Raw genomic sequence first — 14,636 nt, 5'->3', positions numbered from 1 at the left:
TGAGAAACATCACAGGCGTATATATATCTCCCCATCTCCTGAAGGAACTCTCTTTTATGGCCTAAAACACATTGTCCGAGGGAGCGACAGTGAAAAGACGAATGTCCCATTGGCCGCATAGTTTCTCATGGCAGCGTTGCCGCGTTGTAAAAACAGTGGGCAGGAGAGAGGGCCTCCTGACCTCCGCGGCTTAGAGCTCTTTTCATAGAAAGCCGCAGAGAATTTAACAGTAGCATTGGACCGAGATGTCTGTTTCCCAAGCGTGACACGTTCTGTGAACCCCCCCTGTGTACTGTATGATCGATGGTGGGGATATTAAAGTGTGTTTTTGGGTCTATATATCCCACACAAGTGGTCCATACATGTTTGCTCCAGAGCTGTCAATCTGTCAGACAATGTGAAATGCCTAAACCCAACACAGGGCAAGGTTGCATGACATGGCAACATTGCTTCACCTGTCTCACAGGACTTGTTATGTTTTTATTTTTTATTTTTTTTACACAGGGGTTGAGAAAGATATTAGTCTGACTCTTGGCTCCCCTATCTCTCTCTCTCTCTCTCTCTCTCTCTCTCTAGGTGTCCAAACGGATTCGTGGGCAGCAGGTGCTATCCGGACCCCTGCATGTACTCTCCATGTAAAAACGGCGCCACGTGTCGCGCGGTTCTCCGCGGCAACTTAGTGGACTACACGTGCAAGTGCCAGCCGGGGTACACGGACACACGGTGTCTGACTCCCATCGACAACGTGTGCCTCAACTCGCCCTGCAGGAACGGAGGCACCTGTGAGCTGGTCAACCTCCGGGAGTACAAATGCCGCTGTCCTCCCGGCTGGTCAGGTAAACACTGCCACTGCTACACGACTCATACTGGTCACCCATTGGTTTAAATGCTGTCGTTTTGCATGAAAACACGGCTTCTTTTGCTTGTTCGCTTTTTACTCAAATTTTTTTTTTTACGAAAGAATTGGTGTGAATGAACCGTTTTGAGAGTCAAGCCCAATTGTGTCGTTACAATCTCGATACACGTGGAATCCCATTTTATTCACTTCATTCACATTTCCACACACAAAAGCCATCCATTATCAGACACTTCTAAAGATACTGTCATGAAAACAACAACAACAACAACATGATCCTTACTGACTGAATGGTTGTGTCGGCTCTCCTCCAGGGAAGATGTGCCAGCAGGCTGACCCCTGTGCCTCCAACCCCTGTGCCAACGGCGGCCAGTGCACGGCCATCGACTCCAACTACGTCTGCACCTGCACCGCCTTCTTCTACGGCCAGACCTGCAAGCAGGACGTCAACGAGTGTGCCCAGAGCCCCTCGCCCTGCAGGAACGGCGGCTTTTGTGTGAACGAGGTGGGCACCTACCGCTGCCAGTGCCCCCTGGAGTACACGGGCAAGCACTGCGGGAGTCGCTACCTGCCCTGCAGCCCCTCGCCCTGCCACAACGGGGGCACCTGCGTCCAGAAGGGAGACACCACCTATGAATGCTCCTGTGTACCAGGTACTACACTCTAGTCTCATCCTTAACCCTCGGGATTAGTGGAACATTCCTAATTCAGGAATAGGTGGGAATATCTGTTATTCTCCCACTGAAATCAATGCGTGGTTATTTCTTTTTTTCTTTTTTTCTTTTACAAATCAGTTATGTGTGAGGGTTAGCATTACCACTCGGTCTAAAGAATTAAATGGCACAATTTGGGGGCTGAGAAGGTATCTATGAGTTTGTTCCACCCATCTATCCAGTTGAAGACTGTGTTTCCCTTTTCAACCATCTGAAACGGTCACTGCTTTTGGAAAAAAGGGGTGTAGCGTGCTGTGGGTCATCGTCCTCTTCGTTGTGTAGGCCTAGCTAGTAGTGAGGTAGCGTACTCTTAGTGTAGTAGTCACTGGTCAGGAGGAGATGATGTCATGAAAGGCGGAGGCTGTGCCCCTCCTGTTGTGGTACCCGGTGTGTGAACGGAGCGCAGCAGGAAAGCATGGCGTCTTATCGTGAGGAAATGGCCGACGAACAACATCCTCACAGCGGGGCAGAGCACGGCAGAGGTTGTTGGGACAGTCGCAGGTTCTGCTCTCCCTAAAACCTTTTCTCCCCCGGCCGTCATATCACCACTTCTAGTCCACAGCTACAGGACAGACCTCTGTTTTAGCTCCCAGCGAGCACAGCCGTGAGCATTATGACCCCAATGGGAACTCCACAGTGACATGATGTCATGTCAATTGTGAATATGGTGGTGAATATTGTGAATGAAGCACTATTGACTGGCACAAAATTGCCAGTGTTAGCCTTTAACTTAAGATTTCCCACTATGTTTATGTGTACAGTGTGCAGGGTGGCACCCAGCAGTGTGAAGGTGTGTTGTGTAATCGATGGTAGGAGGGTTACTGTTCTCCCCAAAGGAAGCTGTGGTAGTCTGGCTGTTGGTGCTACCGCAGACAAGGGTAGAGGTGCCACTTCCCTCTGAAGACGAGACAGTTGACCACGCTAACTGCTAACTGTCAAGGAGTTTCACGTCCATTGTTTAGAAAGGAACCAAGAATTGAGCATCCAGGAAACAAAAAGCAATGATGATGACAGGGATGATTTAGAGAGTGTGTGTGTGTGAGTGTGACTGTGAGTGTGAGTAGGGGTGTAACGGATCACCTAACTCACGGATCGGATCGTGTCACGGTTTTTGAGTCACGGATCGGATCATTTTTCGGATCAACACAAACATTTTTGTTTTTATAAAAACTGCTTTTTCCTTGAATTCTGTAAAAACACCACTTTTACTATGTGACAAAAACCAACAACATTCAAGATGTCAAAACTGGTAATATATATATATATATACATACATATATACATATATATATATAATATATATAACATATTCTACACTCAAACATTACATAATTATACTGAAATACACTCAATTTAAATGATAGGAGAGAGGGAGGAGGCGCCTGGTTGCAGCAGTGAATCACTGGGCTCTTTAAAGCAGATGAATACACATGTTTTATGCCACTTTTAACTAAATAATAAAGTGAACCCTTATTTTGAACATGGTATGAAAAAAATGCCTACATTATCAGAAGTTGTCGAGCTACCTTTTTCGTGCCTCCCGTCATAGTTGACAGAGAAGCCAAAGTGCTCCCATACATGGGATTTAAATGACGAGGGAGGCATTTCGAGTTCTTCTCCGCCGAACAACGTAACATGATACACTTGGGCCGCGTTCGTAAATTCGCTTTGAGAGCGCCGGAGCGCACACTGGGTCCGACGTCATAAAGGGACCAAGTAATTTGATTGGACAAGAGGCGTTCCTTGAACGCTGATCAGATTCCAGAGCGGATTTACGAACGCAAAAAAAAAAAACGTTTTTTTTTTTTTTTTTGCTATTGATCCGCGGTACACACGCGTTCCGAACCGTGGAGGGCGATCCGAACGGATCACGGAATTTCCGTGATCCGTTACACCCCTAAGTGTGAGTGTGAGTGTGAGTGTGAGTGTGAGTGTGAGTGTGCGTGTGGGTGTGCGTGTGTGTAATACCTACTGTAAGTAACCTGTTATGTCCCTCTCTCCAGGCTTCTCTGGTCAGAACTGTGACTCCAACATTGATGACTGCCCAGGCCACGAGTGTCACAACGGAGGGACCTGTGTGGACGGGGTCAACACCTATAACTGCCAATGCAAACCTGAGTTCACAGGTAAACGCTTCCAACACTACTCATTATGTTATAAGGAAGAAGTTGCCCCCTGTATTCACAGGTCTAGGACAGATTACCTCTAATATAGTAACACTGATTAATTCAGTGATTTTTAACAAACACACTCCCCTTAGCGGGTGAAATCAGCCCTAGTTTCCCGAAAACCACTGAATGTAAGATTTCTTTGGGAGATACTGAATATGAGGTAAAAAAAAAAAAGTGTGAAGTGTCCCTTTTTAACCATTACGGGGGAGGAAGATATGTTGGACACTACTCTACAGTATATCTGTGGTCAGGGGCAACTTCTACCTCCTCCAATGATACCTCCACCAGATCTCTCATCTTCCATGACCCCTGTGTTGCCTGTTGACAAGTGAATTCATCCCCTCCCCCTCCTCCCCTATAGGTCAGTTCTGCACAGAAGATGTCGACGAGTGCCAACTCATGCCCAACGCGTGCCAGAACGGCGGCACGTGCCACAACATCTACGGCAGCTACCAGTGCGTCTGCGTCAACGGCTGGACGGGCGACGACTGCAGCGAGAACATCGATGACTGCGCCAACGCCGCCTGTTACCATGGCGCCATCTGCCACGACCGCGTGGCGTCCTTCTACTGCGAATGCCCCCACGGTCGCACAGGTGAGGCTAGGGCTTGTTGCTAGGGCTCGTGTTGTTACGAAGTCACGTCTAAAAACATGGTAGTACATACTGTACAGTACAGTAAGTGTGTGAAAACAACGACCCAGTCCAGTATTTTCCTATGGGGAGAGTGCCTGGCCTTGTGTTTCACATTCAGTGCAGATATTATGTAGCCCCTCTATTTGTTTGGGGCCCAAACCACTTTTCAATATTAGCATTTTGACATTTTTGACATTTAGCAGACGCCTTTATCCAAAGCGACTTACATACAACTTACAACATACAAGTACTTTTGTCTAAAGTAAGTGATTCATCTATACATCAGTCATCATAAAAAAAAAAATCTATGCTAAGACCAGGGGCTTTTTATTTTTTTATTTTTTATTATTACCTGTATCTACTACTTCACTACAGAGTGGCCAGCCTTGAGAGCTGTTTTGACACCACCCACTTCACTGCATAGACTTGCGCACACTTCACATCTATGGGTGCCGGAAAACCACCCTAACAAAACTAGTGATGGGTACTATGTACTCTCTGTACTCTCTGTACCAGCAGTTCATGTTTCATGCATTTTCAGATTGCTGCTGACAAGAGTGACACTAAATGACATGTTTTCCTTTGTGCTGTGACAGGCCTTCTGTGTCACCTGGATGACGCGTGTATCAGTAACCCTTGCCAGAAGGGCTCCAACTGTGACACCAACCCTGTCAATGGCAAGGCCATCTGCACCTGCCCTCTGGGCTACTTTGGCTCCGCCTGTGATCAGGATGTTGATGAATGCTCCCTGGGTAAGACACTTAGTAGAGTTATAGTTACCAGACATGTCGTCTTCTTCTTCTTCTTCTTCTTCTTCATTAAACTATTCAACTTCAACTTCATGCATCTAGAAACACATAACATGGCACAGCTACAAAAATGGCACAGTGGCAACATAAATAAATAAATAAAACTACGTTTTAGGAGGCATACGAAACTCTTCTTTTTACATTTTTATTCACTTGCCACTCTCTGTGTCTCCGTCTCCAGGCGCCAATCCCTGTGAGCACGCGGGGCGGTGCCTGAACACCAAGGGTTCGTTCCAGTGTAGGTGCCAGCAGGGCTACGTGGGGGCGCGCTGCGAGCTGGACATCAACGAGTGCATGTCCAACCCTTGCAAGAACGAGGCCACGTGCCTGGACCAGATAGGAGACTTCCACTGCATCTGCATGCCAGGTACTGTCCCCTTACAACACTCACATCCCTCTGGGACCATGTTGGACTTTAACCTAGTGTGTAGGAGGAGGATTCCTTTCTCTGTTATTTGGTTTCTGGATATCCTCTCTCCAACCCTTTGGATAATTCCCCAGAAATGTGTGCAAACAATCATCGTTCCTCAACTATTACATGTTTGTTTTCATAGTCTCTTCAGGGCCTAGAGTGGGTTGATATCTACCCTTACATGTACGTAGGTCATTGTTAATGGTATATCAATCAGCTCATTTCACTCACAAACCACGTTGATTTTTAAATCAACGTACAGTCCCACTCTATCCCTATGACTTATCTTCTGCTCAGTCGATGCAGGTTTGGCCACGTTGAACAGCTTGTGTTCCTCTAGCCAACCAGCCGACCAACCACTGTGTCTTGTCTCCCTTGCTAATTGGCAGGGTACGAGGGAGAGTTCTGCCAGATCAATACGGACGAGTGCGCCAACAACCCCTGTCTGAACAATGGGAAGTGTATCGACAAGATCAACACCTTCCACTGCGAGTGCCCCACAGGTGAGCCCCGGCGCGCTGCGGAGAGAGGGGGGGTGGTAGCGATCTCGATTTCCCTTCCCCCCCCGCCCCCCGCCCCCTACCCCGCCCCCCTTCCCCCCACACCCCCACCCGGACGGGCGCGAGAGGGAGGCGGGGCGCTAATCCTAGCCCTCAGGCAGGCTTTAGCAAGGCCAGCACCAAATGAAGGAATGAGCAAGGAAAATCCATAAGGAAGGCTTGAGGAAGTTTGCACTTTGAACAAGTTTTCCAGTCTGATGAGTGTGCAGTTAAGTGCGGTGCCCAAAAAAACAAAAAAACTTTGGGTTTTTGGATGTTGCCACTCGAAAAAACACTAATTGAGAGAACTAAAGAAAGAAAGACTAAGAATAGGAACGTACGTTGAAGTTACATCTGTGTACAGAAGCTGTTGTGGTGGGAGCTAGTTTGTTATGTCTGTTTTGAGGAGCTTTCCCATGCGGAGATGTGACATTTTCAGGAGATTTCGACCATCGGATTCCATTGGGATTACACTCTGTGACGAGAGGCATTGATAGTTTTTGTTGGCTGAGGAATGCTGACAGAATAGAGCGTTCTAGGCAGGAGAGGAGAAGGTATACAAGGCCTCCCAAATGTGTTTTTGTTTTCATTCTTTCAGCAGGGCCATTGAGGTGGAAGTAATTCGGCAGGAAAATAGCGCAGCTCTCAGTCAGGGTGGATCAAAGGCAGGCAGCCTGGCCAGAGAGAAAGGCAGGATCCTCCTTGTGTTGAGAAAGTGCAGTTAGGAAGCTGAAGAATTAATGTAGGCGAGTACAGCAGAGAACACAAGAGCTTAGCTGCTGAAAAGCAAGCCCCCCCCCCCCCCCTCCCTGTGTGTGTGTATGGGAATGAGGGGAGGTGGGGGGGACTGAATGAGACTGTGGTGGAAGTGGTGTGGGAGTATGGGAGGGGAGGGCGGGAGGGCGGGAGAGAGAGGAGGAGACAGGAACGCACAGACGGTTATGCTCTGGCCGGGGGGTGGGGGGTGTTTGGGGGAGCGAGAGGGGGATTTGGGGTCCCTGTTGCCTGCTTGAGATGTAAATTTGTCCCCCTCTTGTAAGCCAGGCCCGGGGTTAGGGTCCCTCCTTTCATTCCTGTACAGCGTACACACCATCTCCATGGAAACCCCACTGGGGGCTTTAGAAATGTGTGATTCCAGGAGAGTCGGGGTAAATCCCTCTTTTGCTGCCGAGGTGTGCGTGTGTTTTTGTGTGTTTTTGTGTGTGTGTGTGCGCGCGTGTGTGTGTGTGGAGTTAGCATGGCTGGACAGTCCAAAGCGAGGTGTGTGTGCGCGCGCGCGTGTGTGTGTGTGCGCGCGCGTGTGTGTGTGTGTGTGTGTGGAGTTAGCATGGATGGACAGTCCAAAGCGAGGTGTGTGTGCGCGCGCGCATGTGTGTGTACGCGCGTGTGTGTGTGTGTGTGTGTGTGTGTGTGTGGAGTTAGCATGGATGGACAGTCCAAAGCGAGGTGGTCTAGTATTGTGAAAGGGAAGTCCACAGGGAGAGTAGGAGTGTTAAGATCTGGCTATGCAAACTCTTCCTCTCTGGATTAGTGACAACTATGCCTGCCCGCCTGTCTGCCACGCCGGCTTAAACTACCTGTGTGTTCCCACAGGATACCAAGGTTTATCTCTTCATCTAACACAACCCTTCACACCAGGAGACATTCTAACGTGCCCAAACGGAATACTGTATAACTCAACCGACAGAGTTTGAAAAACAACAACAACAACAACAACAATAAAAGAATAGATTATCTAGAGAAAGAAAGGGATGCCTGCTGGTTGATTTTTTTGGGTTGTTGTTTGAATGACGAGCGATTTGAATAGCTTTAGAGTTCAGAGGTCAAGCTGGCCCTGTTTGGGGGATGGGGAGGCCGCCAGGGCTAAAGGGGGGCAAAAGCAAGACGGGAGAATGCACATTGTGATGGAAAAGTTTTCGGGGAGACAAAAGAGGCAACAGGCTCGGCTTGGCGTTGCATTCAGCAGACAGTCTCCCCTTTGTCTCTCACCCCTGGTCATGAGGCCTTGAAAGTTTCTCTCTCCTTTCTAGTTTTTTCTCAACCCCTCCCTCCACCCCTCCCCTCAGACTGAGTGAGTCTCTTTACGGGAGCTTGGGTTGAAAAGGAGGGAAAGGAAAAATATAGAATGCTTGTGGTGAGGCAGGGGCTGTTAATGAATATGCAGCCATCTCGGTGGGTCGTTGAGGGTCCTCATGGTCGTAGAGAAAGAGAAGGAATGGTTTGGCTTGGTGAGATCACTCTAAACAACCCCTCAGCGCGCGAAAAACACACACACATACACACACACTCACCCCCCCCCCCCCCCCCCGTTCTCTCTACTTGTTTTTCCAGGCTTTTCTGGGACCCTGTGCCAGATAGATATTGACGAATGCGCCAGCACGCCTTGTGAGAACGGGGCCAAGTGTACCGACGGACCCAACAAGTACACCTGTGAATGCACCGAAGGTGTGTATATACGGTCTGACTCAAATAAACTACAAAAACGGGTTGTACGTTTTATTTTATGTTTTCCTCATAGAAGGGAGAGAAAGAGGGAGTCAGAAGTACCGACTTTTCATCTGTCTGGTTTTGTCAGGTTACTCTGGGCAACACTGCGAGACCGACATCAACGAGTGTTACTCGGACCCCTGTCACTACGGCACCTGCACGGACGGCCTGGCCACCTTCACCTGCCACTGTCGCCCCGGTTACACGGGCCGCCTGTGCGAGACCAACATCAACGAGTGTCTGAGTCAGCCGTGCCAGAACGGAGGAGTCTGCCAGGACAGGGAGAACTCCTACTACTGTACCTGCCCCAAGGGCACCGCCGGTGAGCAGCAGGCACACACACACACACCCACACATGCACATGCACACACACACCCACACACGCACACACACATGCACACCCACACCCACACATGCACACACACATGCACACACACATGCACACACACACACGCACACACACACACACACACACACACACACACACACACACTCTTACTTACGACTTCCAAAACTGAGGTAAATCTGTGTTCCCCAGGGATCAACTGTGAGGTCAACCTGGACGACTGCAAGAGCAAGCCGTGTGACTACGGCACGTGCATCGACAAGATCAACGGCTACGAGTGTGCCTGCGAGCCCGGCTACAGCGGTAGGTACTGTAGGCTAGGAGGCTAGGCTAAGGCTACAGCGGTAGGTACTGTAGGCTAGGAGGCTAAGGCTACAGCGGTAGGTACTGTAGGCTAGGAGGCTAGGCTAAGGCTACAGAGGTAGGTAATGTAGGCTAGGAGTCTAGGCTAAGGCTACGCTAGGTGGGGAGTGGACATGGGGACAAGTCCAAGAGAGTGTATTGAGCTATTGAGGCCTCTCAGGTGAGGACTGGGCAGGGACCAACGAAGGCTGCGGGGGGGGGGGTGGAGGAAGAAGGGATGGAGGAGTGGAAGAGGGGGGGTAACAGATGGTGAGCGAGCACACTCCTCCGTGGGCCTGCCAGTGTCACTTTTCCAGCCCCTCCCTGTCCCTAGCCTGTTGCTCCTCAGACACGCAAGCTGCCCTCTCTCTCACCAAAGCCCTGAAAGCAGTGCCACACACACACACACACACACACACACTACATACATACACACACACACTACATATACACCAGGGATTTCACCAGGAGAAAAGATTCCCTGAAAGATTCCTGAAAGTTGATCTTTTAAAAGGGGCTGAAGCTGGGTCCGTGGTTTAAAGCTAAATGGGCCCTCTTTATGTCATGCGTGGCACAGCCTGAATGGCGGCGGCGCTTCAAGTGGGCGACAAAAGGCGACTTCTCTGCGCGCGGATCCGTTTACAGCGGGGCTACGGGCCCTATGGTGTGGTCCCATTGTCTGTTGTAGCGCGGTTCTGCTTTTAGTTTCACTTAAAAAAAAAAATCCGCTTTTATGAAGTCCTGTTTAAGCCCCCGATCCAATCGCGTTTCCAAGTTATTATGACTCTATAGGACTATAATGGACTTGTTGTCTGAGAATGTTTAGCGGGATGTTACAGTGTCGACTGGTCTATGAGTTTTTGATTCCGACACAGATGGAATCAATTCTTCAGTTCAAGTTTTTGATTCAAGCAGTCCTCAAAGGGGGAACACAATGACATGCTGTTGGCTTGAATATTTAATTTATCGGCATTTCTGTATTTGAATGAAACCGGTTGTGTGAGACATCATCAGAGAGGTCACACGAACACCATATGTCTTCTTCTTCTTCTTCACAGGGACGATGTGCAACATCAACATTGACGAGTGTGCTCTTAACCCCTGCCACAACGGCGGCACCTGCATCGATGGCATCAACGGCTTCCACTGCGCGTGTCCGGAGGGTTACCATGACACCACCTGCTTCTCCCAGGTCAACGAGTGCCTCAGCAACCCCTGCATCCACGGGCACTGTCAGGACAAGGTCAACGGGTAAGTCATAAGATCATCATCATAATAATAATAATAATAATACATTAGACCTATATAGCGCTTTTCTAGACACTCAAAGACGCTTTACAAACTGCAAGATCGAGTAGTAAAATAAAAAGAAACCAAAAAAAGAAATAAAAGAAAGTATAGGGGTCTAATTAATTTGACTAAATCTAAATCGAAGTGTCTTTGTAGGACAATCTACTCTGTATACTGCAAGTACTATATCTAGATTTCGGGCGGAGAAGCGGCGAACAAGCAACGCCAGCGTCCTCATATGCTAAGGAAATGTTATCAGTTAAGATTCAAATGTAAATCTTGACAAATTGCCCCTAAATGGATGATGTACAGTATGGATACATGTATGAATATGTATGCTATATAGTATGCATGTCATGAAAGGCAAGTTTGTTCTGACATTGAGTTGTTCCTCTCTGTTCCTCAGTTATAACTGTCTGTGTGACTCGGGGTGGAGCGGAAAGAACTGTGACATCAACAACAACGAGTGTGAGTCCAACCCCTGTATGAACGGAGGCACCTGCAAGGACATGACCAGCGGATACCTCTGCTCCTGCAGAGTTGGCTTCACCGGTGAGTGTGTGTGTGTGTGTGTGTGTGTGTGTGTGCGTGTGTGTGTGTGTGCCCTTCAGAACACACTTCCATCATCCACCACCAAAGCTCTATCCATCTGACCTCAAACTCATGCGCTTGACATCTTGACTTTTTGCCTGTAGGTCCAAGCTGCCAGACCAACATCAATGAGTGCGCCTCCAACCCCTGCCTCAACCAAGGGACCTGCATTGACGATGTTGCCGGCTACAAGTGCAACTGCCTACTGCCTTATACTGGTATGATCATACTGAACTAGTTGGGAATCACTTGACATGTCTGTCTGCGAGAGGCGTTATGGTGTTTCCTTGCGGTTGGGTTCGACTCCTCTTAGGTATTGGACGTACTGGAAAAACATACACAGGAAATCCAAGCTGTCGATGAAAGTTCAGCAACAAGACTTCCTCTCGGGTTAAAGAAAACCAGTCGTCTGTTGACATTGGCCCTCCATGACACAAGTGTCATCACAAGTGTCCCTGATAACAATCCGGGAAAAATATTGTTCGAATCCCTCACGTCCTCTCCCCTCTTTACGTATTATTTTTAAAAAAACAGATAGTGATAGATAGACTGCCTTGGTGGCAAATCTTTGTATTTGTCTTTATCCCAGTCTTCTTTTTGGAAAAATCCACACTGCTCCCGAGCTGGAATAATAATAAGGCGCTCTGGTTGTGATGGGGTGGGAACGGCAGCTTGACACATTTCCTGTTTGCCGACTTCCTGTCTCACAGAACAGCAAATTGCTTGACAATGGCAGGAAACTCCTGCCTGCTTCCTGTAGGAGCTGGCTGTCGTGGAAACAGATATGGGAAATGTCTCCCTAATCCGAAATTCCAGTCTGGAATACTGACAGACCTTTTTACCCACCGAGGGCCAGAATCCTCTGATATCTGAGAAAGATTGAATGAAGCGTAGATATCCAATAAAAGCAGCATCTGTGTAGGTTGGCTTATCCAGAGACTCCACACCACTTCCACTTGAGATATCTTGGTGTGGAAAACAATAATATTGTGCACGGCCACACAGCCCATTGTGTATCATTTGAAGGTGTGTGTGACAGATGATGTGTTGTGTGTTGTGATAGGTGAGAACTGTGAGACTCTGCTGGCACCGTGCAGCCCCAAACCCTGTAAGAACGAAGGGGTGTGCCAGGAGTCGGAGGACTACGAGAGCTTCTCCTGCGTGTGTCCTGAGGGATGGCAAGGTGCGTTCTATTAAATTTTTATTGACTTTCTCTATCTCATATGTCATTAGAGTATGCCATCATATACTGTATCAATATAGAACACAGACAGGTCTCTCTTACTGTAGCTCACAATAGCAATTCTCCTCCCAACTGGTTTACTTTATGGGAAATCTGGTTTATTTAGTCTTACAGGGACAATGCACTGAATGAACTGTATTTTTTTATTTTTTTAAGTGCCAGTTTTAGACAGCTAGCTCATTTGTATGTGTGTGTGCGTGTGTGTACTAAGGCTTTCCCCTCCTCTGCCCCCCCATAGGCCAAACCTGTGAGGTGGACATCAATGAGTGTGTGAAGAGTCCCTGTCGCAACGGAGCCAGCTGCCAGAACACCATCGGCAACTACCGCTGTGGCTGCAAGCCTGGCTACGCCGGACGCAACTGTGAGACGAACATTGACGACTGCAAGCCCAGTAAGTGTCCTACACACTAATATCTGCCATTTAGCTGATGATTTTAATGTAAGCGACTTTAATGTAAGCGACTTTAAGGTAAGCGACTTACATTGCAGTGAGTGGATAAATTTTTCAGTATATATGGTCCCAGCGAAAATCGAATCCACAACCTAAGAGTTGTTAGCACCATGCTCTACCAACTGAGCCACAGAGGACCACGCCCTCTGCTCTCCATAACCACCCTAAGACCAGGTGGACGCGAGACAACAACTGTGAATCGTTTGCCTTTTCTCCATTCTTTCATAACCCCCCAAATAGGTGAAAAGATGACACGCTCTAGCTTTCCTCCTCATCGCTAACAGCACTCGGCTTCATATCAGATCAGTGCTCCAGCTAGTTTAAACCATTGAGACACCGCCACAGTGCTAAGCTAAAAGCTAACCCCACGCCTCTCTTCCGTTTTTTAGACCCCTGTAGCAACGGAGGCTTTTGCAAAGACGAGGTGGACAACTTCGTGTGCACCTGCCTGCCCGGTTTCCGTGGTACCACGTGCGAGGAGGACATCAACGAGTGTGACAGTAACCCGTGTAAGAACGACGCCAACTGCACCGACTGTGTGAACAGCTACACCTGTACCTGTCCCCCTGGCTTCAGCGGTATCCACTGCGAGAACAACACTCCAGACTGCACAGAGAGGTAAGAAGCTTCTGGGGAAAAAGACATCAAAGTGCTCTAATCCTATTCCTACCACGAGACACTACCTATGGGCGGTCTCACACAATACTGTATCATGTTAAGCCAAGCCACTTTCTCATGTCGACGTCTGCCCCCAGTGGCAGAAAAGTTCATCAACACAAGATAACTTAACTTATTCCTCTATTGTTTTTTTTTCTAGAGGCTATAGTCTAACTAAAATGTGATCTTTTCCATTTTCCCAACATGTGGCTTATCAAATAAATCCTATATTACTTTATTCATGTGTTGGTTATCACTCATAGTTTTTTTTTTTTTTTTTTTTTTTACATTTTTACAGCTCTTGTTTCAATGGTGGGACATGCATGGACGGCATCAACACTTTCACCTGTCTGTGCCCGCCCGGCTTCACTGGCATCTACTGCCAACACGACATCAACGAGTGTGACTCCAAGCCCTGCCTGAACGGAGGCACCTGTCAGGACAGCTATGGCACCTACAAGTGCACCTGTCCACAAGGATACATTGGCCTCAACTGTCAGGTAGGGGGAAGATCTCAGCGATGACCTAACTGGCTAGATACTCTGATGGTCAAATCTATAGACGTCAGTTGCACTAACATGTTGAAATATGAAATCACAGTGTCATCGATGTGTGCCGCCTGTCACTCAAACATGTGTGTGTGTGTGTGCGATTGTTCTCAGAATCTGGTGCGCTGGTGTGACTCGTCACCCTGTAAGAACGGTGGCACCTGCTGGCAGACGGGCACCACCTACAGCTGTGAGTGCCAGACCGGCTGGACTGGCCTCTACTGCGACGTGCCAAGTGTCTCATGCGAGGTGGCAGCCAAACAGAGAGGTAACACGTGGCTTTGTGTGTGTGTGTGTGTGTGTGTGTGTGTGTGTGTGGTGTGTGTGGTGTGTGTGTATGTGGTGTGTAGTGTGTGGCGTGTGTGTGTATGTGGTGTGTAGTGTGTGTGTGTGTGTGTGTGTGTGTGTGTGTGTGTGTGTGTGTGTGTGTGTGTGTGAGAGCGTGCGTGCTTGCGTGTGCGCTTGCTAGGGCGTTTGTGTCTGTATGTTGTTGTTTTTTCACGATGCCACTATGCTGTGTAATCTCACACCTCTGAGAGAAACACTA

General features: G+C 48.4%; 1 protein-coding gene across 1 annotated transcript in view; it reads left to right on the top strand.

Annotated features, from left to right (window-relative positions):
• Positions 1-14,636, top strand: part of LOC308159045 (neurogenic locus notch homolog protein 1-like) — a gene marked incomplete at both ends in the record, with an annotated part of 43,979 nt that overhangs the window by 12,686 nt on the left and 16,657 nt on the right. Inside the window, 18 exons of the mRNA XM_080532792.1 lie at positions 577-836; positions 1,171-1,509; positions 3,573-3,695; positions 4,102-4,335; positions 4,971-5,126; positions 5,365-5,550; positions 5,985-6,098; positions 8,466-8,579; positions 8,710-8,943; positions 9,160-9,270; positions 10,368-10,560; positions 11,006-11,151; positions 11,295-11,408; positions 12,254-12,373; positions 12,672-12,824; positions 13,274-13,502; positions 13,840-14,041; positions 14,204-14,357. Of these exons, the coding sequence (XP_080388918.1) occupies positions 577-836; positions 1,171-1,509; positions 3,573-3,695; positions 4,102-4,335; positions 4,971-5,126; positions 5,365-5,550; positions 5,985-6,098; positions 8,466-8,579; positions 8,710-8,943; positions 9,160-9,270; positions 10,368-10,560; positions 11,006-11,151; positions 11,295-11,408; positions 12,254-12,373; positions 12,672-12,824; positions 13,274-13,502; positions 13,840-14,041; positions 14,204-14,357 (3,182 nt within the window). The remainder of the gene's footprint in view (positions 1-576; positions 837-1,170; positions 1,510-3,572; positions 3,696-4,101; positions 4,336-4,970; positions 5,127-5,364; positions 5,551-5,984; positions 6,099-8,465; positions 8,580-8,709; positions 8,944-9,159; positions 9,271-10,367; positions 10,561-11,005; positions 11,152-11,294; positions 11,409-12,253; positions 12,374-12,671; positions 12,825-13,273; positions 13,503-13,839; positions 14,042-14,203; positions 14,358-14,636) is intronic.

The sequence above is a fragment of the Nansenia antarctica genome (assembly GCF_963989245.1).
Source record: "Nansenia antarctica genome assembly, chromosome: 5".
In the NCBI taxonomy this organism is placed as follows: Eukaryota; Metazoa; Chordata; class Actinopteri; order Argentiniformes; family Microstomatidae; genus Nansenia; species Nansenia antarctica.
The sequence above is the reverse complement of the archived record's forward strand: the minus strand, read 5'-3'. Positions and strand labels throughout refer to the sequence as shown.